Source organism: Alligator sinensis, unplaced genomic scaffold, assembly GCF_000455745.1.
Source record: "Alligator sinensis unplaced genomic scaffold, ASM45574v1 scaffold244_2, whole genome shotgun sequence".
NCBI classification, from domain to species: Eukaryota; Metazoa; Chordata; order Crocodylia; family Alligatoridae; genus Alligator; species Alligator sinensis.
The window spans coordinates 1,619,396-1,644,014 of record NW_005842189.1 but is presented as its reverse complement, the minus strand read 5'-3'; the positions used below and the strand labels follow the sequence as shown (position 1 = coordinate 1,644,014).

General features: G+C 41.3%; 1 protein-coding gene across 3 annotated transcripts in view; it reads right to left on the bottom strand.

Annotated features, from left to right (window-relative positions):
- Positions 1-6,653: 6,653 nt before the first annotated feature.
- Positions 6,654-24,619, bottom strand: part of FBXO25 (F-box protein 25) — a 65,051-nt gene continuing 47,085 nt past the window's right edge. For 2 of the 3 annotated variants that reach the window (XM_006026315.2, XM_014521161.1), the window contains 2 exons: positions 20,800-20,943; positions 6,654-7,894 (listed from right to left, as the gene is read on the bottom strand). In XM_006026315.2, coding sequence (XP_006026377.1) covers positions 7,805-7,894; positions 20,800-20,943 — 234 coding nt within the window. In that variant the 3' untranslated portion in view covers positions 6,654-7,804. Of the gene's footprint in view, positions 7,895-13,508; positions 13,536-20,799; positions 20,944-24,619 lie in introns of all 3 variants that reach the window. The other variant, XM_006026314.2, reaches the window with a different exon arrangement.

The window sequence follows — 24,619 nt, the reverse complement described above, 5'->3', positions numbered from 1 at the left end:
TATTTATCCCTCAAATAACTTATTTTACTATTTTCAAAGGCAGAAATTGATCACAGGCTTGTTATAACATATGCTAATACTCTAGTCTAATTATAGTACTTCTGATTTTGTTTTTAAAACTTGAATTTAAAAAATCACTTACATAAATGGAATTCATTGAAGGTAGGTTGAATAACTCCAAGGAAATAACCCTTTTGCCTTAAATTAAGACAAATGTTTATCGGAATAGAAGATTTTAAGGACCCAAGGATATAAATTCAGCAAGAAGAATACAAGGTTTTTGGTGTTGCAAAATGAGTAAATGAGATGCATTGGATTGTGTATTTGGATCATATAAGGATGAGCTTTGTTATTTCTGTAGCTCACACTTAAATATGATCTGTATAGTGCGGGGGTGGGCAATTATTTTGGCTGGAGGGCAAAATAAAGTCTTACTCTTCTTCTATAGTGTGTGGGGTGTGGTTGGGGGTTGGCGGTACATGTATGGTGAGGTGTGGGTGGGTGGGTGGGTGGCGAGGTGTGCGGTGCCCGGCTGTGTGTAGCTCTGGCCGGCACTATACTCAGGGGTGAGGAACACGGCGTGCCTGGCCTCCCTCTATTTTTGAGACTCTGTGTAGGGTGTGTACAGCTCCTGCACTTGCATGGCACTGGGGGAAGCCCTGCACTGGAGCCAGCTGCCTTCGCTGCCCCCTTTGCTGCCTCTGCCCCCTTGGGCGTGGGCTCCATGCTGGTGCCAGTCCCAGCCCCACGATCCTGTCCAACTGCAGCTTCCCCCCTCCCCCACCACTTCCCTACCTGCTGACCAGAGCAAGCAGGATGCAGGGAAAGCCGAACAGGTCCGAGCAGTAACAGGTGCCTCTGCAGAAGCTGTGTGCTGGCTGGGCTGGACTGCCTATGAGGGTGGGAGTGAGGTGTAATAGGGTATGTTGGGAGTGGGGTGTATACGTGGGTGCCTCGCTCCCACTCTCATGAGCGGAAGGGCTGGGCGGGGTGCCTGTGGACTGCATGGTGGGTGCCCATGGGCTGCATGAAAGTACCTGGTGAACCACATCTGGCCCACAGGCCGTAGTTTGCCTGCCCCTGGGTAGGTCCCATAGAGTATTCTGCTTGTCTTCCTCCTTTTGTTACAAGGGGCTCTGATTCAGTGTGTGTATGTGCATATGTGTGTGTATATCGGGGTGGGCAATTATTTCAGGCAGAGGTCCGCTTACTGAGTTTTTTGGCAAGTCATCGAGGGCCGCATGACAGGCAGCCGGTGGCAGATATGTATTTATTTTCTAAATTGTTTAGGGGCCTCCTGAGAGTGAGGGCTTTCTTGCCTTTCTTGGCCCTTATGTTTGTGCACCTATGTCTTAAAACATTAACACAAGGTAAAGGTGGTCAGGGCTTTATCAACTGCTCCACCGTAACTTCCATGTACATGCTTTTGCCCAAGGCTGACAGCAGTCCTCTGTAGTTTAAACCTTATTTAAAGAGTGGATTAGCCATCATTCTGTATTAGGTAAAAGGGTGCATGTCAGCCTCTAATACAGAGTAATAAAGTCCCATCTTTTCTCTTTTGATAACTTGTTTGTGTGCACTTGCAATCCTCAGTCAAACCTAGGACCTAGTGATTTTGCAGCACGCTGATAAATAGGGCAGGATGTGTTTGATGGAATCTGAGAAGTGACCTAACTTGCTCTTTGAAGGGTTTCTTCTTCCTAGCTAACATCTTTTGGGACCAGAACGAGTTTGCACCAGTTGTTTTCTGTTCAGCTAGTAACTTACTTAAAGACGCTGTAATATTGAGTGAAGAGCATATTTGATTTTGCAGTGATAGAACCGATGAAGTAATGTACGAGTTGCATCAGTCAGCACCAGGCAGATCCCCAATGAAAGAACCATTGGGCAGTGGATTTTATCTCCTGCTTTACCATTGGGATGTTGAAAGATGTAGATAAGACATCCCTGCATTCCAAGGGCGTTGTGTCACTAGTATGTATAGAGTGCTTTGGAAACCTGAAATGCAGCACTGATGACCCAAATTGTTTAAAGTCATGAGACTGGTTTTCAATCATGAGACAAGTTGTAAAAATATTACTACTGCCCCTTCTAACCCTGAGGTTTTTTTTGCTGATGTAGTATAGGTTTGTGGTCCCCCTGAATTGCAGTTTTAAGAGTTAGCAATCACAGCAGTCTGGAAGGGGAATTCATACCTCTCAGAGCTATTATTTCAGCCTCTAAAGACTCCAGAGGACAGAGGTGACTCCGTTGCACATGTTCGAAATTTTCCTTTGCAAGTCATCAGGGTTAGAGATAACGATATCACCACACAGTTCTGAGAATTGGGGGTCCCTAAGCATGCATCTGTCTTCCCTGCTTAAAGCTGCATACAGGCTGTTTTTTCCTCTCATTCGCAGTGCAGCTTGTTTTGTTTTTAAAATATAGATGCGAGTCTGGGGAGAGAAGAATTAGAAATGCTGCAAAGTGCTGCTCTGCTTCGTTCCACAAGATCTGGAGTTGTGGAGGGTTATGAGAAATTCCTCAGAACTCCAGAGACTGTTAATCCATCTGCACACAGTATCCAACACACTCAGACCCTGGTCCTGATCATTACTAACAGTGATATCCTGAGTTTACCCAAGGGTAAAAAACAGATTTCTGGCACCGGTTACTTGAAAGTTTATGAAGTCTCCTTCAAAAATCAATATTTGGGACATTTTCTTAAGGGACATAATTAAAATCAGCTTTCTCTGGCGACAAATGGACTCATACCAGGCAATCACTTTTAATCAAGCTCCGTACCATTAGTCTAGTGTGAGAGAATTTTTCTTTCTTTATTCATTGTTAGAATGAGACTATGCAGCCACTGCACTCTCTGTCCTGCTGAGCATTAAAGAAATTCAGACTTACTCAGAACAATATGAGTTTCTTGGCTGATGGCCTTTTTTAAGTATTATCGGAAAAATGATATGTTCAACTAATTTAAGGGCAAATCTATCCCTGTTTTCCATAAGGGCAAATTGAGAAGTATATCAAATTGTGAAGTATGCACCTTTTCCCAATTTGGCTTAGAGATCTATAATTTAGTGTCTGCTTTCTAATTTAACTTGCTTCTAAGCAAGGGGGGGGAGGGAACCTAGGCTCCCTTAACTGCCTAGATGGAGAAAACATTTTAGAAGATGTACCTAACATGTTTTCAGGCTTCAGTTAGAGCTGAATATCAACTTAAGTTAACAGATGTATTAGTTTTATCAGCTTATGATCAGTCCTGGTCAGAAGGAAAGCCAGTTGAAGACTCCCAGCAGATGTGAGTTTAAAAACCTGCCTGAATAAGGACAATAAAACAGGAAAGGAAGTATGGAAATAGAAGATTACCATACCTGAAGGGAAGGTAGGATCTCAAGGACTTTAATGGGCTCAAGTTCAGAGGACTGGGTAATCTCTATCCTAGAACTCTGAAGCTATATGAAATCACGGGTCTGATGGCGACAATCTTTAGGTTAGTGCTGCATGACTGAAGAATAGGATCTGTATTTAATAAGGAAAAAAGTAAGTTGGGCAGTTGTAGGTCTGGTTGTATATATTTAAGCAAGAGGTATTTGGCCTGGAACAGAAAGATGATCGTGGGAATTAAGAAGCTATAGCACAGAAGGAGACTATGACAGCTTAGTTCCTTCGCCCCTCCCCCCCCACAAGAAGAAGTGTGGGGGTTGAAAGGTAGTTGGCTTCCTACAGATACACAGGGTGGGGGCTGTGAATGCTAGGGAGGGAACTGGCACTTATATCAAATTTTGCACCAAACTTAACTTAGCTATGAATAAATTTATGCTGGAAATGAGAGTTCCAGCACCTCTCTGGTTGGAAGCTCCCTTCTAATAAATGCAGTGTGGACAAACAACCTAATTAACTTCGAGGCAGAGCTTGATTAGTTCATAGTGATCACAGCATGTGGTTGCTTGGAACAGCGGGCAAGTAGACTCCATGACCCAGGAACTCCCTTCTACTCTTGTTTCTAATCCACTCTTTTGAAAGCTTAGTCCTTGGGTCAGAGAGATGGTGAATAGCTTGATTACAGATACTACTGTTTTCCTAAATAGAAAGGAGAGATTTACCATATTTTTAAAAAAGAATTCCATGTGCCAATACTTAGCTGCCAACCTGAGAATTTTTTTTCTAACTGACAACCAAACTCCTACCGGCATATGTTTTACATAATGTAAATGTAACTCTTCTGCTAAGCCCTGGCCAGCAGTAAGGAGGGCTGGGTTCAAATTTAGGGGTTTAACAGCAACTTTCTAAATCTGTGAAACCTGGAAAAAGAAATCTTAATTGGATATGCTAAAGGAACAAACTTCCCTGCTTGTAAGCAATGTTCAACTATAACAGGGTTATTGTAGGGGAAGGAGGGATAAACACACACCCTTAGAAAAAACCTTACCCATTAAGCATTAAGTGAAATCCAAAGAGTTTATAAATCTCAATCACTAGCAAGCCAATCCAGGGGAGCTATTGTAACCTACCCCAGTCCTTTGGGAGGGGAGTCTTGCCCAGGGCTACCATCCAGAGGCTCTGGCACTTACGCTAGCCAAATATGACCACCAACCAGTAAGACCCAGGCTCACAAACAGTAAAACAGGCACATGTAGCACCCAAACCCACCCTACATGTCCCCTACTCACTCCCACACTGATACCCCCAACCCCATACCATGTTGCTCCATGCAGCACACCCCCTAACTTTACCTTCAGTGGCCTTGCTCCCCTTGTCCTGGTACAGACCCCCACCCCTCACTTCTCCCTCCTCCTTGCTCCACATCTCCGTCCCAGCCACACTGGCCCCGTCCCTGTCCTACGTGATTGCTCAGGGCCATGTGACCCTGATACCCTTTGAGACAAGCAGCCACAACAGGAAAGTGATGGCCAGCAGGATGCAGCAGCAGCAGCACATGGATAAGCGGGGAGGAGTAGAGAGGCCTCTAGGCCAGAAAGCCCTGATGAAGAGTCCCTGTAATGTGCTGAATTGTGTTTCCACTCAGGCACAAGGTGGCACTGTACTGCTCTGTTCTGCTCTCCATCAACACTTGCATCCAGCCTCATTCCAATGACGGATCTTCAATCAAGCACTCAGAGTTGCTTTTTTATTTATTTTTTTTAAATGAAGGCTATAGTTTTTTGTTTCTAAAAAGTAAAGTTTATGGCCCATCCCATAAATTTACAGGCAGTCATCTACCCAGATTTTTATCCTTTTAACATCCATAATTTCCTTTCGTCCTGTTCCATAGACTTGAAAGCAACCAATTTATATACCAAAGGCTGGGGGAAGAGGGAATCCAAAGAAAACATTTATTTTTAAATATCTTACACTATTTTAAAATGAGGATTTTGGGTTCTCAAGATACTTTTTCCATGCAGCCCTGGCAAAATACTGTTCCATACTGTTTTGCAAAATACTAATTACTGTAGTTCTCACTTAATCTAATCCCTTCAAAGCAAAAATACAATTTAGAACAAATTAAGCCTCTCTTTACAGCAGACTAAATGCTACAAGTGACCAGCTGGCTTTTTTTTCTTTTTCTGAGTGGCAAGATATGTCGGACTTGTTACAAGTTGGTCTAGGTGTAGAGTGAGCTGGGCTACTTACACCTAGACCAACTTGTAACAAGTCCATCCTTGTACATCCCTGTAATTCTGGGGAGGAGGAAGAAAGCAGAGAGGAAGAAAGATACTGCCTGGTGTTTGTCCTGATGCTTTCTTTACTCAGAAAATTATTTGACTTGACACCAGATGCCACTTAATTTCTCCTGCAGGATAGACAGGAGTGCACCACTCATTAGTGAAATGCTGTAACTACTAGGGAAGACTAAAGCGATGGGAATTCCACCCCAACCTAGTCTCGGAATCAGGTAACTGTGGTAATACAACCAATGCCCATTAAGAGCTCTTTTCATTTAGGCACTAGAGTTTGCTTCCTGGAAACCCTTCCAGGATGATGATGATGATGAATGTGGTGGTAGTATTTCTCCAAGCATGTTACAACTGTTGTCAGACTTCACTTAGGTTGGAATATTTGTAATCGGCTACAGATGTCCAAGGATTTTTTATGTGTTTGATGTCTGTGACAAAGTGTTAGATACTCAAAATTACTGCAGCAAAAGCATCTTACTACCTCTATAGCTGTTTTAGTAATGTTGAAGTGACAATGTGTGGTTATGGTCCAGGAAATACACAAGAGACTATGATTCTTTTAGGTGGTCTCTTTTATTGGACCAACTGCATAGTTGGGATAGTCTATGCCAACCGTGCAGTTGGTCCAATGAGAGAAACTACCCACAGAAATACTTACCCTTGCATCTTTTTTCTTTTTAACTGCAAGGTCTACATCTGCAAAAACAGGGAATTTCTTCATTTTCTTTTACATTCATTAAATATTTTGGACACTAAAATATTCTCTCTTTCCTAATTAATCTGTTAGCGCTAGAATTCTAGTTCTGGTGAAAATGAAACAAAGGAAAAATTCTGGCATTCAGGATATGTATGTTTTTCTTGTTCAGTATACAAATGAAAAACTGATTTGGTGATGGATGTAGAAGTCATTGTTATAACATTTAAAACAGACTCATCCCTACATGCAAACGAAACTACTAAGAATAATAAGTAAAACATGATTTATTACACTTTGTACAAAATTAGATTCAAAACAAGCCAATTTAGAATATATTACATTTTGTATTTTGTTTGTATTTTACATGCTGTTGGTAAATGATCACTGCAAGAAGAAAAGTTAATTTTGTTGTTTTTTTTCTTATGCCAAATAAGTAAGCCTCTTTAATGTTGTCATTTTCAGTTTCTAAATTGTAAGGAAGTCATTTCCTACAGAACTATTATTTCTGATTCACCAGCAGGAGGTGCTCCAGATCAACAAGCTGGCTTTCCCTAGTTCGGAGGGATTTTCCAAATTAGAGCCTCAGTTACTACTACAAGGTAATGCCGCTATACTGGAGTCCTTAGTAACATGTCCTTTTTTACAGGATGTCTAGAAATCTTACTACAGTATTGCTGACAGCAAAACCATTACAACTGAAGACTGGCAATCACCAGAAAAATCCAGTGTTCTCCAACAGCCATTGGTTAATCTCCCACGCTTTTTAAGTTTAGAGTGTGCTCAGACAGGTTTGATGTGGTTAATAAAATACCTTTTAGGAAAAATAAATATTTTGCATAATGTATATACAGAACTTGGTTTCCTTCATAATTTGTTCAACAACACGCACACACAAGTACAATTTATTCACAAACTTACAAAGACTAGGACAAACTTGCTAACGTGAAGCAATCAAAGAAGGAATCAGCTGGCTATTTATGAAAATGTGCAAATTATATGTGAGAGCTTGAAAAATGGTGGCTTACCTCAAGGAAATAACACAAATTGCTCTTGGTCAGTCCAAGAACAGTTTAGCCCTTCCATCAAAATTTCCCTCCAATATGTTTGAAGCTGGTCACCTTCATGAAATGTCAAAATCAATGCAGAATAGACTGCAAGGTAGGACTAAATCTACTTTCTTTTCCTTGGACTTCAAGGAGCCCTTTGCAAACGTTTCTATAGACTGCAGCTTTCCTCTTCAGCATTTATTCCTCTTCAGTCCTTTTCTGCCCACAAATAGCATATGCAATACACTTGTCCAAGATTTCCTTACCAGCACACTTTTTTAAAACAATGAAATAATTATGTTCAACAAAAAGATATTGCACAAAAAGCATAATACACTGCAGACACTACAGAGATGACCAAAAGTAGAGAGAGACAGAAACAGCTATTACCCAGCCTAAAATTTGAAGAGATCGATGAAATGCTGAGGAGAAACTGGCATAAAACAGGTTTCTGGGTCGTTGGCTGTACAAGGATGTCCTGTATCCTAAAGAAATTAAAGTAAAAAACAAGTTATTTTCTTACTCCTCCTTCCCCCTGCCCCCAACTTTAAAAACAACCAAACCATCCAACCAACCAACCAAACATTTTTGATTAAATGAAAAGAACTTTTTAAATGCACACTTCAGTCAGGGCACACATTTACTTAAGTTGCAAGTCAAGAATTTTTTGCTGAACAGGTTTTTTCCTTGTGTTGATAACAGTGACTGTTTATGAAATCAGGGCCAGTTCTGACAAGTCTCTTTTTGAATTAAAGGTGCAAAATTGTCAAACTGTCCCATTTCAGCAGTTCCAAACCAGGAAAGTTTAAGTTTGAAAATTGTTTACTTTTGGAAATTTTAGTTTAAAGTGGGGAAAAAGAAAGATTTAAATGACTCATTAAAAATAAATTAAATAAATTAAATATTTTTATAAGCCCAAAACTAATCTTTCTTTTTTCTTTTTTAACTAAAAATTTGAGACTGACTTTCATTTTGATTTGGGATGGGGACAATTTTGATCTCAAATTTTCATGGAAGGGTGGCATATTTCCTGCCCAGCAATAATTGTAAGCAGTTTAGAAAAACAAAGGTCTTTGGTTATGCATACACAATGGGAGACTGAATCCTGGATTTCAAGGTACTGTCACACTAAACTTTCTAAAAATAAGTCCCATCACAAAAAGTTTCTTTTGGAAAACAGAGCAGGAAGCAGAGGATTCTTCTATTCCACAAATACAGCGAAGTTGAGTGTCCCTATTACAGTATTCAAGCTCTTGTATTCAAATTAGTGTTGGGAAGCCAGTCAATTGACTGGTCAAGTGACCACCTAGTACTTAATCACAGTAAAAAACTTTTCAAATATTCCATGAAGCCAAGAATGCCCATGTGTAGGTGGCAGCCTTTTTTATTCCACAATTTCATCTCTTAGCAAGGGTAGGAAGACTGCATGCCTTGCCCCTCAGTCCTGCAGGAGTCAAGAGACGTGTGTGTATGTTCATTTGCTTATTCACTCCAGATCTCTCCTGCAAGAGAATGTGTCTTGTGAGAGTGAACACCTGTATGCTCAACTCCATGATCAGAAGGGGTCAAAGTAGGCAAAGTATGCCCTGTGCCTTCCCCAAACTAGGGATCATCGTGGTTGGTGAAAGTTGGCAGCAGGGGCATCTGCTGGAATACCTGTATGCCTCGCTCAGCAAGATTTCTACTGCTGCAAATTTCCCAGAACCTTGAAAATCTATCACAACCCTGTCCATGGCTGTACATAAACACTCCTTTCCTCCCTCTCTATTGAGGAGCAGGCTAATACATATTAGTTGCTATGTGCAGGTTTTTTAAAATTTTATTTTGTAACTGTACAGGCTGACCCTTGGGTTTTAATCAATCCTATCTACATATACCTAACATTGATGATTATAAAAATTAATTACAATTTATTAGAACTTAAATTTCATCGTTTCACAATAACAGATAACTAACTGTTTTTGTAATTAGCATATTATCTAACCTACTGGAGAGTCAAGTCTCTCTTTTCACTGTTCTAATAAATTAATGCTTAACATATTTGACCTGCATCTGACAATATTTGACTGGTCAGTTGACCAGTAAGAACAGTGAGGCAGTGGACTAGACTGCGGAAGGAAACAGTGGAATCTCCATCACTGGACGTGTTCTAGAAATGATTGGACAAGCATTACTCAGGGATGAGATAGGAGCTATGTCTATGCTGTACTATTGGTATTTCCCATACTTCTGGAATTTCCTGATTACTGTGAGGCTGGAATTTTTTTCCCTTCCTGTCGCTAGATATGATGATGGTGGGGGGGGGGGGGTTTACCGTCTTCAGAAGCATTAAGGGTTGGCTGCAGGCAAGACTGGGGATTTTGCTGGGGTTTGCCAGTGCTGCTTCTGGGACTTAAACCCAGAGGTCCATGGGTACAGGGTCTTTCCCCTTTGCTCAGGATCAGGTCTATCACTGTGTCTGGGGCCAAGAAGGACTTTTACCCCACAGTCATATTGGTATGAATTGTGGGGGTTTCTGCCTTTCCCTGCAGCAGGAGGCACGGCCCTCTTCCTAGAGTCCCTTGATCTCTTGTGTACATGTTGACTACCATTGTAGCAGCAGGACACTGACTGCCACTGTACCCCTGCTATACCTGGGGCAGGTTAGGGTGCTATGTCTTACAGTTGTGTCAGGGTTGACTGTGTAGTTTTACTAAGAGGTTAGACCAGACCATGGATTTGGATAGGGATGATCCTGCAATTGATGGGGGTTTGGACTAGATGACCTCTGAATGTGCCTTTCAGCCTGACTTTTCTGTGACTATGAAATGTGCAAGCTTAATTCAAACCAACTGCATTATTATATGAACCCCTTTGGGGACGAGGGAAAAATTACTGGGAATGCCAAACAATCATTGAGGGAGACTATGGAAGAATATATAGTTTGTCACTTATTTTTCAGATACTATTTGAAATGTTAAGGATTAAAGTGTATTAAATCTTTATGTGGCAAACTCTGGACAAATAGCCGCTTGTGACAGCATAACAAGTACAGAGGTGGCAGAAGCTAGAATCCCTCTTGTTGCTGATACCTGTACTAATTCTTAGCTAATTTTTTTGTTTACATATTTTCCATATTTTCTAAAAAAAATATGTTTAGGGGAATAATGAAAGAAAATTGAAAGTAAAAGTTTTCAAATTGTTTTAGTTTTAATTAAAACAGGCCAGGGTGTTTGAGCTGTAATGACACCAGAATCCATTTGTGAGCAGTTTTTAAGACCTCATTCCTCAATACTTTTAGTATTTTCTTACAATTTCACTTTACAGTGCTTCACAAAGCAGTACTTCCAGGCAATGTGAAGCAGTGGTGCATGGCAGTGTTATATATGTCTTAATAACACTCCTGGATCATAAGGCATGCATGCAGAAAGCACCGCTCACAGAGTACTCTGCAGGCCTAACCATTGTCAATTACAAGATTACACAAGTCTAAAGTAATTCAAAGGCTTTTGTATGCCTGGCAATAGCACTTCATTGGTACTGTGAAATGCAGTTTCATATCTGTACAACATCTATAAACATGATTTCTTTCCCCCAAGATGCTGTACTCAGTAACTTAGGTGCTAGATTAATATCCTAGGTCTTTTTTTTCTCTCCAGCACTATCCATCCCCACCAACTCCAAACACACACAAAACAGGACAGCAGTGCAGTACACTTGTCCATACTACTTTCAAGCCTGTTTTAGGCAGAAAGTGTAATTTGCATTCATTTACTGTTGGGTTCCTCTGCCAATACAGCCACTTATGACAGCAGAAGGACATGAAGACCATCACCAGTTTGTTTCTCATAGGACACTGAAAGGGCAATTATAATTTTTTTAAATTTTGGCAAGGTCAGTATTTAAATCAGGGACCCAGAGTTGAAAGGATGCCCTAACAGTAACCCACTGGAGCTCTCAGTTTCCATTAAAAATAACATTACTGAGACATTACCCTCAACTTGCCGGTCAAAACACCCCAGAACATTCAAGTTAAATAAGCGTTCTATTATGAAAGTAACTGTGTTTTTTTTTTAGCTGATTACAGCTAGGACCAGGAAGAAGAGGTTGGAGATGCAATAATCACAAGTCCCTGACATGGTTCAATGAAGAAATTAGTAAGTTTCTTAAAAGCACTATTTATAAAGCTCAGGAATTGCAGCTTTATGCAAGTATTAAGTGGAACCAGAAGTCCAGTGTTTTGGGGAAAGATTCAGAGGAAGTAAATAAACTTTAAGGGGATAATATAACAAATATAGTTTAATCTTACACTACTGTTAACAATGAAACAGTCTTACTGATTTCAAAGGGAAAGTAAGAGAACTATGCCCAAGTTATTTCACGAAAAGCAAGAACTTAAGACTGAAACTTTGCTTATGTCCATAAATATTAGGCGTGAGAGCAGAACGGCATCTGTAACAAAGGACATTTCAAGTTCTTTGCACAACAAATAAGATGAGGGCAAAGCCTCTGTTTGTGTTGCAACTTTTCAAATTTAATTTCTTTCTGGGTTTAGAAAAGTGTTATGAGATTTTCAGGTGGAGACTTATTTGTGGCCCTTCCCTTGCGTACTGGACAAGGACAGCCTGATAATAATATGGACACAAGGCAAAGAACTATACAAACAAAATAAGCAACAATAGTGTCCCAAGTGGAACTGCCAAAGAAGAAGTGATGCTGGAAGCAGAGAAAGCAGCAAAAGGCTCTGAAGAGATAAAAGCTGCTGCACTTCACTCTTTTTGACATGAGGGCCAGGCTTTGCAGTCTGCAGGAAAGGAGGCATGCAGTGGCAGAAGAGACACTTTTATTGAAAAGCAGATACATCCGCCCTTCACACTTGTCACCAGAATGTATTTCCCAGCCCTCAAACTCTGTAACCACTGCCTACCTGATGCAGATATGTGGAAATGTGAGTTAGTTTCTTTCACCTGCACTGTCTTTCTAAATTTACTGCTGGGCACAGCTTGTCACAGGCTGCCTGTTTTTATGCTGCCGCAAAGAACAAAACATCATCCCAAGCTCTGCCCTGCCATTCAGGAAATCAATGCAGAAGAATTTCCAGTAAAATCAGGTTTTGGTTTTTTAAACCCAGAGAGCAATTTCTATGAGGAAGAACCACGTTGATCTGAAAAAGCTATTATGTGTTTTTATTGGAGCTGAGGAACAGTGTGTTCACCTTGTAAGTTTGAATAGTTTTACATGCTATTACTCAAACCACAGCAAGTTTCAGTTCTTCTATTAAATTGTATTTAGCTGGATCTAAATATATATAAATGGAAAGAAAAATATGTACTATATACAAGGAGCAGCTAATAACAAACACCATCATTTTCTTTCCTCAATTTCAGTTTACTTGCAAATTAGAAATAACTGTAACAACCAGGGGGCTGCAGTGGCCCAACATGAAATTGTTTCACATTCAAAATATGTTTTTGTATTTTTTTCTTAAGTTAGAAAAAAGGGAATCTGAAATTCCTGTCTGCAAATGACCTGCTAGGAAGATATTTTAAAGTGTCATTGAATTATTTGGACTGGAATAAAAGTATCTCTTGGATCTTCATTTCATAAATAGTTCTTTAGCCAAGTGACCCACTAGCATTTCTGCCAACAAAGATGCCAGTTATAGCATAATCAGTCTATTTAGAGGTGGACTGAATTATTTCTGTAAGGTTAGACTTTATTATGAAGTAGTGACATGGTTCACATTCCAATGTCCTAAGGCAGAAAACCTCTATACTTATCACTAAACCCACAAAACCTCCATGCTCATTCTAAACTCAAATTCCAAATCCTATCTGGCAACAAAATGTGTTGTTACGGAAGCAATTCTGGTGTTCAAGTTACCTTTACTGGCAGCTGCACCCACCTTACATCAGGATCCCCAAGTTTAAACAGTGTCAGCAAGGAAAATTGCAAATGAATGGAAACTGAAGTTGAAAATGCCAAATATCTAATAGTATCAACAACTGCAACTTCCTAGTTGTTTGGAACAAACCAAGAAAAATTAGAAGTGAACAGCTTGTTCACTTCAACATTACAAAACAGGTATAAATGAAAGAAGGAATGAAACGCACAAAATACCTTGAGTAACAAAGCAAGGTGGTAGTCCTTTGAGATCATGAAGAAAGAAGCAGGAAGGAATGCAGTAAAGTAAGAGAGGAAATGTTAAGATACTTTGGAATGGGTATCGTTTAAAACAATAATCGTAATACATGACTATCCGCCACAAGAATATTTTGCACTAGATCGTTTTAATCTATTGGAAAACAAAACCCACAAAACCCATCACTGCAACTCTGATAAGAGTAAATATGCACATCACCTACATGGAATTGCTAAACCACTGCACAGTGTTTTAGTAACCTGCCTGAAGGTAAAGAAATTACCTTTAAAGAAGGTTGAATATTCCATTTTTATACCCATTTTAGAGCAACTGACATGTATGACCCAATTTGCAACTGAAGAAATATAGAAATTACTTACAACAGTGACACCATATAATGATGTAGAAGAGTTAAGATACAAACAAAAAGCACTTATAAAATACCTCACTTCATAATGCATTTTGCCAGTTTTAATCCATGAATTCTGCATTTTGTCTATATTAAAAATGATTGAGTTTGTCCCTAAAAAAGAAATCCCCTCTATCAAAATTAAATGAGTGTATACTAGACCCCTTTCCTTTTTCTTAATATTAAGAATCTTAGATGTTCTGTGACATCACTACACTTCCTATGAAGTAGTTAATAATGACTTCACTCCTATATGCAAGTTTTCTATGTTGATTTGTTTTAAAGAAATGGTCACAACACAAGAAGCCCAGATACTGCTGTTTGGAAGCCTGAAAAACTTATTACAAACAACACTGATTACAAAAAAAATCTGAAAATAGTCTGTTCACTGCACATACTTGAGAGCACTGTGCTTATAACCAGGTTCAATATCTCCCTGTATAGCCAGGCAGCCTCCCCTGTGTGTAAGCCTTTCATAGGAATGTGTGCTAGGAAGGACCTCCTGAATTATGCAATCTAGTCTGAGATATCATAGGTAACCAGAGCATATACTCTTTTTTTAAGAGATCCAGTTTCAAACCTGTTTGAGTTTGGTTGGTTGTTTCCACAACTGTTGCAAAAGTGATTCTAGACCCTCATTCCTCTGACAGTTAGGCAACAGCTTCTAATTTCCAGGCTAAGTTTATTTATGGTCTGTTTATACCCATTTGTTTTTGTTACAATCGTATCTCTTTAGCTGTGTTTCCCTTTTTTAAATTAAGATGCAAGGGGCAGCAGATGCTTCAAAGCAGGGCTTTATCATTTTAAAGATAAAGGAACAACAAATTTAGAAAGTGTACAAAAGAGTGTAAAAGATGAAGCTTTGTGTGGGAACAAATTTGTGTTAGTTACAGGAAGCAGAACAGCTATTAACCACTGCTATATACAGTTTATATAATACTGGTCTTCAACACAAATACTAAACCCAGCCTAACAAATGGTTTGGCAAGAGTTTATTTACTACACTTTATCCATATAAACTGGCACAGCTCTTTTCCTAATTACAACAGCTATTTCCTGGCACCACAAACTTCACAGCAGGGTTGTTAGGAGCATGCAGTAGTGTAACTAAAGCAGGGTGAGTGGGGCACCAGTCCTGGGCACTGACCAGAAGGGGGGGGGGCCATAACTGTCCCCCTCTTCTCAGGAGTCTTTGCTATGGCACAATCAGCCCTTCCCTACCCACTACCTGACCTTAGGAGGCAGGCAGGGCAGTGTATCTGAAGGATGGGGGAAGGGGAAGGTTGTGAGTGCCCCTGACCCAGGAGCCTTTCCTAGTCCTGAACCCAATATGCATGCATGGGAGAGGGAGCCAACAGGCCACCAGGGTCAGCTCCCAGGGAGCCCAGCCACTGGGCTGCTGCTTGAGCACAGTGGTGTTGCTCCAGCAGCAGCAGGGACAGGTAAGCCTTCCCCTTGCCACATCCATTTCCTCTCACTCCCCTGAGGCTACAATGGTCAGCATACCCTCACATCCCCTCCCCCACTGTGAATGCTCAATGAGCTCATTACGGCTCTGGGAGCAGGTTTTGCTTCCCTTTATTTTCTCATATTTCTTTAAAGGGCTTGTGAGAGAGTCTGGACTGACCCAGCTGAAAAATGGAACTATTTATTCACAGGACAGACAGCAGCTGTAGAGCTAATTTACTTGTACTACCTTGCTAATGTGCCAGGAGAAACTACTTTCCAGAGCTGGGGGGTAATTTAGCCAAGTGAGCACTGTCAGCTTTGCCAACAAAGGTGCTAGTTATAGTATAAATCAGGGGTAGGCAGCCCCAAGAACGTGAGCCAGAATGTGGCACGCAAAGGCATTTTGCTTGGCAGTCACATCTCAGGGAAGGGGCCAGGGCTGTGCTGCCACAACAAAGATTGGGGCCCTTGCAGCTCCCCCTTTGTCCACCCCTGGCATACCAACATTTTATAAGGTGAGGTTGCGGTTGTTTTTGGCACTCTGCCCAAAAATGCTGCTGACCCCTGGCATAAATCATTTCATTTAGAGATGGACTAAATTCTGCAAGGTCAAACCTTGGCTTATTATATGTTAGTGCCATGGTTCACACTCCAATGTCCTATCTAATCACTAATCCTACAAATCCTCCATGCTTATTCCATACTCTGTTAGAATCCTACCTGGTGTCAAAACTAGTTGTAATGGAAATAATTCTGATGTTAAAGATAACTAGTTACATACAGCCATACTAACCCAGTAGAGCTCTCAGATTAACTGGGTCAGAGATATTCAGTACTAAAACGATGATCAAATGAGTGATGTTCTTACTTAAAATCAGTGCATTAACACAATACAATGCTTCAATAGTGTATAGCTGACTGTTCAATTCATTACCTTTTGGAGAAGGTAAATTAGAGACTTTTATTTGTTAGCAATCCCTCAGCATCTTCCAGAAAATGAGGTGTTAGCCAAAGAACACCATCCATGTACCAGGGTGGAAAAATAATTTAGAAGCTGAATAAATAGAAGGCAATCTGCTTTATAGAACCTTCCCATCAGGTACAAAAACACAATCTCCAAAGCTAACAGCTTGGTGGAGATCAGTAACTAGAAGAAGAGCAGTTGACTGGAGCAGAGTTTTAGAAAAACAAGTGATGTTGGTGGAGTGAGGAAAGCTTTTCAAAGAACTGACCCTCTCTGCAGCAACCACCTTTCCTTTCCTTGATCACATTTGTTTTCATAGTTAAGAGAGTTACTGAGGATGTGAATGATCAGGCCCCTGTATACAAAAATAGTCATGCTGCAAAAAGCTCAAGCTTCATTTTATATTTATAGTTGGGGAGAAGACTCCTGAGCTTCAGTTGTGGCTGACCTTTTGGTTTGTAATTCTCCATCTCCAAATACAAACCGATAAATGTTATAACATTTTAAAAATATGATTTTTTAAAAATAAAATTATTTAAATTTTATACTGATTCAGAGCATGGTACTCTTTCTCTGCTCCAATTATCTTTGGACAGGGCTGCATTTAAGGTTTTCATTCTTTTTTTTGAAAACTCTCAATGAAATGGTCCAAAATGACCTAAAGACCCTCCTTATTTTCATGATCATCATGACCCAGGATACCCATATCTCACTAAAACAATGGATCTATGGATCTAGCAAACTCATATTAATGTGCATATTTGGGGGGGGCAGGGGGTACCAACAAGCCCATTAATTTTAAATTGTTCTCTTATGAAATCAGGGTATATACAAACTACAGCACTGAAAAACAAATGCTTTTCTTAAATCTTAAATTAACCATCTTAAAAATGGAACACATAGAAGGAAACAATCCTACTATAGACTAATCTAAAGTACTAAGTTCAAATCTTACACTAGATTTCTTTACCTTTCCAGATTCAAAACCCACTTTGGTGAGAACCTGTTTCTTTATCACAGAATTTCTGTTAAGCTCACTATGCTACCTGAACTCTTAGTTTGAAAGCCACTCCACAAGACCAATCTGCATAGAAAAGAATTATCATCTTTCTACTACCTGCCAATCTGAATGCTTCTAAAAGGAAAATGTATTAAACCTTTATGAAAAAATATAAAAAAGGAATCTGCTAAAAATCTTTTAGCGCTCAACAATTAAGTTATAAGCAAATTGGGTCACTACCAGCTTTAACTACCCTATACTTTGAAGCGCATTTACTGAAAGTATCTGAAAGGAGAAAACGTATTGTAAATACCATCAGATTATCCATTTACACAGAATACTCTAATATAAACAATCTTTACAGTTCCTTAAGAAAACTAGAATGTAAAAGAAGAAATACATAAATGCATAGTCAAATCTCACACTGCTTTTTTTTGTTTTGTTTTTTTTACAGACAGAAAGCTGTATTCCAATTACCAGAAAGTAAGTTACAGAACAGACTTCTGCTGCACTGGCCAGCTTTTATACTTAACCAATCTTGATATCAAGTGTGAGAGCAGCAGAAGTGCATCAACTAGTTATCTAGACTTTATAAAATATGAGCAGAAGTCTTTATCAGCTATCTTTTCTTGCTAAGTATAACCATCTGCAGATGCACCCATGATAACCAAGGTATTCAAATTCAGAATGACATGGTTCATAAAGGTCCTTTGCATGCACGCTACTTTTTCTCCTTAGATGACCCATGGGCTAGGGACAGACATTCAAAAAACCTGACCCTAAATTGATTCAATCTTTGCAGGTTAGTCTAACCTGCAGAGATTGAACCAATTTGCAATCGGATAGATATTCTCTTTTAATTCCAGAAATGCAGGCACATGCCAGCAGTGGCTCAGGCCAGAAACCTGGGGGTGCTAAAGCAGAACTCCCTTCCCTTCCACAGGGAACCTGAGCTGGGGAGGGATGGCAGGGGAAGGGCATGGCCAGGCCCCAGCAGGCCTGAGTAAGACTGAGGAGGGGTTTAAACCCCCACCTTGGGCTGCAGGGTTCGGAGGGTGGGGGAAGAGGGAGCATGGCCAGAACCCCATGGCAGAGGAAGAGGAGAAGGAGGGGAAAGCTCTGGCCACCACAGCGACTCCCTGACAGCTGGGAGCAATCATGGCGCACACCTCTGCTATCCGGCCTCGGAGGAGGAATCTTCCCCCTCCTCCCCGCAGCCACAGGACTCTGGGGTGCTGGAGGGGGACTCTTCTGCCTCCCACTCCTCCTGCCCCCTGCTACCACAGGGTGGTGCTGCCTGGCCTGGCTGCCTCGCTCTGTGTGGTGCTGCTTCACCTGGCCCAGCCTGCATGCGTGAAGCAGCTGTCTCTGAGCCACAGCCGCTGTGGATGGCCAAGGCAGCTAGATGGCTGGGCTGATGCAGGGGCAGGGCCTCCCCAGTGGCTGCAGCTCAGTGACGGAGAAGCCCCAGCAGGGGCAAGGGTGTGGCCAGATGCCATCCTGGCATGTCTCCATTAAGGCAAAGGGGGAAGGGAGGAAGTTAATTCCTCCCTCTGTCCCTTCTGCCCCCGGGGACCACAGCCAGAGTCTGCCAGCCCCAGCCACCCCTTCTGCCCCTAGCCTGCAGACAGGCAGACCATGATTGCAGTGGCAGAGGGGAGGGGAAGGAGGGAAGAATTAACCCCCTCCCTGCCCACTTCGACTTAACAGGTCCATGCTGGGGCGCATCTGGCCATGTCCCTGTCCCTGCTTGGGTTAGAGAGCAGAGGGGTGGGGCCAGCTCTGCTCTCTGGAGCAGATGGCAAAGCCCACTTCATGGCTGCAGAGCATCCTGGGATGCTGGAAAACTCTGGTTTAACTAAAACCAGGAAGGGGTCTGGGACAGAAGTTGCATAACCCAGTTTGACCCAAATCAATTAAGTCTGATACTACATTCAATCGGGTTTCAGCCGTTTCAGGCATTTTGAAACTGGTTTATGTGCACTGAACTTTTGTTCTGTTATAGGTTTAAACCAGTTTCTGATCACTTAAAACCAGTTTATGTGTAACTTCTGTCCCTAGTCATAAAGACATGCCAGGAAGAATCATCTTTGGGAAAGAATGGGGATAAAGAACAGATAAGCTTTTACAGTTTTGCTTTCAAGTAACTGTCCTTAGAATGTGAGAGAGTGATGGAAAGAATATCTCTTAATGTACAGAAGCAAAGCGATCTCTAGGGAGAAGATTTTTCATCGTTTTTAAGCCATTCTTTTCTCCTTATTTTCCACTTGATAGCATGATCTTCTCAGGTCTTCAGGTTGCCAATTGAAGCCCGTCTGAAAAAGTGGCATCATAATCCATTTTGCCACCAAAATATTAAATCAAAATGGAATTACTCTGACTTCAAATGAGAGTAAGACATAGATTATACAAGAGAAACAAAATTCAACTGTAAGGCACAATATTCCTACTTGTAAACAGCAAGACTATGGAAAAGGAAAGAGCATTTCTAACAGCATTCTTCAGTGAAACAAAACTAGTTACTAGTTCTCATAATATATTACAGTGGTGCTCAACCTCTGGCCCTGTGACCTAGATAAGTGGTACAGAGACCCAAGCCATGGGCTCAATCCCACACACAGGGTAAGTCTGCAGGCCTCATCCAGCACAAGGTCAGCACACGGGATTGGTCTGCGGGTGCAATCTGGTGTGCTGGTATGACCCCACAGGCCAGATCCAGCTGCAGTGCAACCCTGCACATCAACCTGACCACTCGCCAGTGTATGGAGGTCCCCATGGATTAAGAACTTTGGTGGCGAGGGAGGGATGGCAGCAATTCATGATGCTGCCACTCCTCTGCTGCAAAATTTCTGAACCAGGGGGAACCCATGGGCCACAACAGGTCCACAAACTAGATGCAGCCCACAAGATGGAAGTTAGTTCTAGTAATATACTGTACTCAACACAATAAGTTTGAATACCACTAATATATTACATCAATGATGAGGAAATATTGTAAAAGGTCTTACTATTGATTAATATTTTATTGGCTGTGATGTCAGTTACGTGAAATTAGACTTTTCCTCCTTCCACTTCACAATTTTGGTGCTTTACATTTCTGTCTAACAAAAAAAAGCTGGAATGTAAAGAATTACACCCTTCCTTTGCTTCAAGATTCTTAAAAAGTTGTAAAAGCATAGGATACTGATTTTAGTACAGCTTTAAACAGCTAAATATAGCACAGAATTAAACTTTACATTCTAATTATATTTGGAATTCCCTTGAAAAAAAGTTTTGTAAAAATGCCCATATAATTAGTTCTATTAATTACTTTCCACTTGAGATGGTACATACTTATATGACATCTTAACATTTTTCCTTTCAAACATGCTTTTCACCAGCTAAATGTGAAAAGTACTTTCCCATTTTAAAATTATACATTTTCTTATACAATTATACAATTCTTACCTTCCAAAACAGAATACTACAATGCCGACAGAAATGCAAAGTGTCTCCATATTGCTCCTTTATGGGATAACATTTCTGAAGTGCAAAATACATCAGCTTCCAGTCAACGTGACCTTTTTCTGATGGAATCAAATGTCTACAGAACTGGACATAAAAATTAATATTTTCTTTAAAATGGTTGCAGATGATAGTCAAATCAATACAAGCTTCAAGTGTAAAAGAACAGTTCAGTTGAATTTTAATAATTGTGCCTTTTTGGGACTAATATTCTGACTTGTATACAGAGCTTTATGGAGTGTCAACCTGAAACTCTGAAGTTCAATTTTAAGGTCCAGCCACACAAGATGATTTATCCCAAATTCTAGTCCACAACCCTCCAAATACACGAACATTTCAGAAAGAAACCAAATTAAGTAGAAAAAGCGAAGAAAATAACAGACTATGGACTTGTTAAAATATGTATAATTTATTTAACTCCACTTCCATAAAGGAATAAAGAGTTAGATCTCCTAGGTGCTGAAATACTAGGGGTTTTTTAGGCCCCTTGCCCTCAGAGTGAAATCCAAAACCCTGACTTAGGAAACTTTGCAGTGCATGGGGAGAATCAGGCACCCCAAAAGGGCCACTCAAAACACCTGTGTGGTGAATGGTTAATTTCTTACAGCTGAACCATAGGAAACACTAAATACAAGGATATGCTGAATTCCTGCTCCACTTTAGAGTTTATCTCCTAAGCCAGGGCTGTGGGGAAGCACCTCCGCCCACTCAGGTTTCCAAGCCTGGGTTCCTCTTCTTAGATTGTGTGCTTACAATTTTTTTTAAAGATACCAGCAGGGGTTATGGGTTTTCTTTTCAAAAGGGACCAGAGGAGAGGAAGGTCCACTAGGATGAGGAGGCCAATTGTTATATAATTGCCTAATGGTTTGAGAATTGATACAACAAGGAACAGGATGATCTCATGGTTAGGACATTTTCTCAGGAAGGGTGAGTTGGAAGTTCCAGGCCCTATATTTCCATGGCATGCTTTTAATCCAATAACTGTTTAATGTAAAATGCATAAACAAACAGAGTAGGGACCAGACACTAGAATTTCACTTTCCCAACTGACTGTCCTAACCTAAGTTACAGTCATGCTTCTTCTTGCTGGAACTTGCTGGCAGTGCCCAAAGATTGGAAGAAGGCCAATGTGGTGCCTACCTTCATGTAAGGGAGGAAAGTAGATCCGGGGAACTACATGCCCATCAGTCTGAGCTCTATCCTGGGGAAGATCTTGGAAAAAATTATCAAAGAGACCATTCTTGACAGATTGGCTGATGGCAACATCCTGAGGGATAGCCAGCACGGGTTTATTGTGGGTAGGTCTTGCCTGACCAATCTTATCTCCTTCTACGGCCAGGTGACATATCACCTGGACAAGGAAGAGGAGATTGACATCATACATCTTGATTTTAAAAAAGCTTTCGATCTGGTATCCCATGATCATCTCACAGAAAAACTGGCCCACTGCGGCCCTGGCTACATCACAATCTGCTGGCTAGGGAACTGGCTCCGTGGTCAGACCCAGAGAGTGGTAGCCAATGGAAGTCAATCATTGTGGTTCGCCGTGACCAGTGTTCCATCCTTGGGCCTATACTCTTCAACATCTTCATTAACGATGTGGACATTGGTGTCAGAAGCAGACTGACTAAGTTCGCCGATGATACCAAACTTTGGGGTAAAGTGTCCTCACTCGAGGCCAGGATGGTGATCCAGGCCAACCTTGACAGGCTCAGAAAATGGGTGGATGAAAACCTGATGGTGTTCAATGCCAAAAAATGCAAGGTTCTCCACTTTGGGAAGAAAAACCTGCAGCATGCTTATAGGCTTGGCCGTGCTATGCTTGCTAGCACCATGGCTGAAAGGGACTTGGGGGTCATGATTGACCACAAGATGAATATGAACCACCAATGTGATGTTGCAGCTGGCAAAGTGAGCAAAACTCTGGCTTGCATTCATACATGCTTCTCTAGCAAATCCCAGGATGTCATCCTCCCTCTGTACTTGGCCTTGGTGAGGTCGCAGCTGGAGTACTGCATCTAATTCTGGGCTCCACAATTCAAAAAGGACATGGAGAAACTTGAGAGAGTCCAGAGGAGAGCCACATGCATGATCAGAGGTCAGGAAAACAGACCTTATGATGAAAGGCTGAGCGCTATGGGACTCTTCAGCCTGGAAAAGCACGGGCTCAGGGGGGACCTGGTGGCTACCTACAAGTATATGAGGGGTGTACATCAGGATCTGGGGGAACACCAGAGCGCCCCAAGGGATGACAAGGTCAAATGGTCACAAACTCCTCCAAAACTGTTTCAGGATGGACATAAGGAAGAACTTCTTTACTGTCCAAGCCCCAAAGGCCTGGAACAGACGGCCGCCAGAGGTGGTGCAAGCACCTACTCTGGACTCATTTAAGAGACATTTGGATGTTTATCTTGCTGGGATCCTTTGACTCCAGCTGACTTCCTGCCCCTGGGGCAGGGAGCTGGACTTGATGATCTTCCAAGGTCCCTTCCAGCCCTAACGTCTATGAATCCTATGAAATCCTCCATGACTGCATTCGTTTCTGCCCAGTGAAAAAGTTCCAATAAGAGTAGGACATGCCTCCCACTGTCCCCTAGCTAATATAGTTATTAGTGAACAGTTTAGGGAGATGGGAGATGAGGGTTTGAATTCCCGTAGGCCAGGAATTCCCTCCACTCCTTGGGCAAGCGCGTTAACTACTAGGTTCTTTTATAAGAGCCATTACATCCTCCTCCTGCCTCAACCCTTCCTCCAAATGTGTTTTAAAACTAAAACAGTTGCAACTGCCTTTTACAAGAGACCCTGTCCTGTCAGTGTTTGTTAGGATCAGCCCCTTGGTGTACTTATGCTCCATCTAGCTTCTGGATTCCAACAGAACTAACATGGGAGATAAGCACCTAGCTGCTCAGGCTGGGGCAGTTCTGTGCATGCCAAACACAGAGGTACCCACGTAAGTTTCAGAGCCGCTGCTTCTGCTTTTTTTATCCCTATTTTGGATGTAGGTACGTCAAGTACAACCAAATCCTATTGTAAGCACCTAAGTCTATTTAGGATCTAGCCCAAAGTCGATACTATGTCCAAATAACAAGAGAAATATTTTAAAGTATTTTACAGAAATACTTATTCACTGGGTGTATGTACATGCGCACTTAATGCAAGTGATAAACTCCAGAGCACTCTGAGCTGGAGTACACTGCTTTCTGGGCACAGCATCTACACATGTGCCTGGGACAGTAACACTTTAAGCTGGGGTGGAACAAGCCTATGCTGGCAGCAGACTCGGGGGGTCAGTCCCAGACTTCAGGTGGCAGCACTGGACAGCAGAGGGGCTGGCTGGAGAACAGAAGTGCCAAATCTATGGAGCCACGTGGCTAAACCTGCTGCCTGAGCTGACCAGGTGCAATTTCTGCATCACCATCTACACATGCATTTCAGCGCTGTAAAGTACTCCACCGTAAGATAGTACTGTCTTCAACACTACTATCTTACAGTGGAGTTAATTTACTGAGCCCTAATACTAGCGCATGTGTAGACTATGATGCACACACTGAGTATTTTTCTTTATTTCTATATAAAAGTGAAAGATGCATGTATTTCAATTCATGGCTTATATAACTAAAAGTATGGGCAAAGACTTCATAATAATTATGGTTAGAAACTTCAAATAATTCTTTTTCTTCAGAATAAAAGAACATACTCCAGTCTTCTTTGTACATATCTTTTTGGAAGTGTGGCTCATCCAATCACATGGACTGATATGCTT